Raw genomic sequence first — 2,713 nt, forward strand, 5'->3', positions numbered from 1 at the left:
TGTTTTCGTTTTTGCTTTCGTTTCTCATTGTGTTTAACATTTTTTTGATGTCTTGTACCCATATATGCATGTATGTATACACACATATATAGGTATGTACATATACGTATGGATATATGCATATGTTTATATATATATATATATATATATATATATATATATATATCAGTTGGTCAGCTGATTTGATAGTAGCTAAGCAGGAGGTCTGTGGGAGCCTAGCTATTATTATTTGTTGTGAGGTGGAGGGTGGGGGTGGGTGGAAATGCAGAAAAGTAAAACAAAATCTAAAAGCTTGTGAGGGAGGTAAAATAGAGTGAGACTAATCAGTCAGACTGCTAAAGACTGCTAGACTTACAAGGCCTGGCAAGACCGTCAGGCTTGGTAGTAGTCAAAGCAGGCGCAGACCGACAGACAGACAGACAGACAGTCAGACCGATAGACAGAGAGATACAAACAAACCAGGCATGCTTTCGTAGTCGCCCATATACTACAGATCAGTTATCTTTTTTTTTTTTAACTCAACTCATTCATAGAATCTCCCTGTTGGACTCCGTTCTCGTACTATTAGCATACATGCATGTTTCAGTCTATTTATCCGTCTCTTTATCACAACCATCATCAGCATCATCAACAACAGCAAAACGATCAATAGGCACAACAACAGTAACAACATCGCCATCATGGTATCTTCCATGATGTTCTCCGCGCGGCCCTTGGTCGCTGTTATATTGTGGACATTACAGTACGGATCTTCTGCTTACGCCTTGGGTACGTGTCCGGGACAGTGTCGGTGTAACCGTGTGGAAGTGCAGAAAGTTAGCGGAAATAATAACTTTATATACAGAACTCTTTCCAATAACGCTCATGCCATTCAAAACTATTTTCAACACCACCAGCAACAATTGTATAATCAGCTACAAAATGGCACACTGCGGCGCTTAAGGCCTTACAATGGCCATGGAACCAACGCGGATAACTGGAATAGGCTCCATTGGACAGAGGCCAGAAAGTATTGGCATAGAACACACTCGCTTCGACAGATGACACAATACAAGAATGATATGAAAATCTATAATGAAACTAGATCACGTGTTCATATGCAAGAGAATGGTCGATATCGATACGGTACCGATCTAATGTGTGTTGGAATCAGAGATTTACCGACATCATTGCCTACAGGTAAGAAAAACAAACACATAGACACACGCATACGCACACATAAATACATACATGCATACAATGTATGGATATATGCATATATTTATATATTATTTATATTATTACAAACATACATATATACATACATACACACATGCATGCATACATACATACATACACGCATGCGCGCATGCATACATGCATACATACATACATACACGCATGCGCGCATGCGTTCATACATACATACATACGTACGTACGTACATGCATACATACGTGCGTACGTACATGCATACATACATACATACATACATACATACATACATACATACATACATACATACATACATACGTGCGTACGTGCGTGCGTACGTACATGCTAAGTACAAAACTTTATGACAATCACAACAGTAACAGCAACAATTATAGCTACAGCAACATTGAGTGTAAAATTGTTTCTAGTTTTATTGTGCGAACAAATGTTTGTAAAGTTTACATGAAAGAGAAATTCGGTTCATTCGCCAACTTTGTTTACATACATAGATAAATAAATAAAACATACACACACATAAGTTTATGCATACATACATACATATATTACACACACACACATACACACACACACACACACACACACACACGCACATACACACATACATGAATTTTTTGCGATACGAACAAGTTAAGTTGTAAGTTAAAAGTTTTTCAGAATTCAAGTCATGTCCATATTGAGTTTCGAAATTACGTTTAATTGTTTGAGTATTCGTACGCACGCACGCTCGTAAATGCATACATACATACATGCACACACTTATGTTTGTACATGCCTTCACACACGTACTCTCTATGTACGTCTGTATGTATATTACCTGTCTGTCTATCTATCTATCTATCTATCTATCTATCTATCTATCTATCTATCTATCTATCTATCTATCTATCTATTTATCTATCTACCTATTGTGTTTATGGGGGTGTGAGTGTGTGCGTGTTATGTGTGTGTGTTTATGTGTGTGTGTGTGTGTGTGTGTGTTTGTGTGTGTGTGTGTGTCCATACGGAAGAAGGAAGCTCGCCTGTTTAAATCACTTAACAAGTGACCGAACTATTTCTTCTCAATCAATAATGTTTACGATTTAGGCTTACGTATTATTTGCTATGTGGAATTTATTGAGGGTTTCAGCGCTGATTGACATGTTTGGTAGAGGATTTCCTTATAGAGGGATATGTATGTATATATATATATATGTATATATATCCTTATAGATGGATATATATATATATATATATATATATATATATATATATATATATATATATATATATATATATATATATATATATATATATATATATATATATATATACACATATGTATATTTATATAAGGGCATTACTATATAATAACGCCTCACGCCATTAGGGACTCTAAGGTCAGACTACTATAAAAAGCACATTCTTACCGAATGCGAGGAAATGCAACTCTCAAAGCCAACCCCTTAAAAACGAACTAAATTATAGATCATGATTTCGTAGTTATTGTAAAAGAATTCGT

General features: G+C 35.8%; 1 protein-coding gene across 1 annotated transcript in view; it reads left to right on the forward strand.

Moving 5' to 3' along the window:
- Positions 1-325: 325 nt before the first annotated feature.
- LOC106874268 (uncharacterized) overlaps positions 326-2,713 on the forward strand; it is a 64,748-nt gene continuing 62,360 nt past the window's right edge. The window contains exon 1 of the mRNA XM_014921931.3: positions 326-1,179. Within this exon, the coding sequence (XP_014777417.3) occupies positions 681-1,179 (499 nt within the window). The 5' untranslated portion in view covers positions 326-680. The remainder of the gene's footprint in view (positions 1,180-2,713) is intronic.

This window comes from Octopus bimaculoides, chromosome 7 (genome assembly GCF_046866305.1).
Source record: "Octopus bimaculoides isolate indiv1 chromosome 7, ASM4686630v1, whole genome shotgun sequence".
Lineage (NCBI taxonomy): Eukaryota > Metazoa > Mollusca > Cephalopoda > Octopoda > Octopodidae > Octopus > Octopus bimaculoides.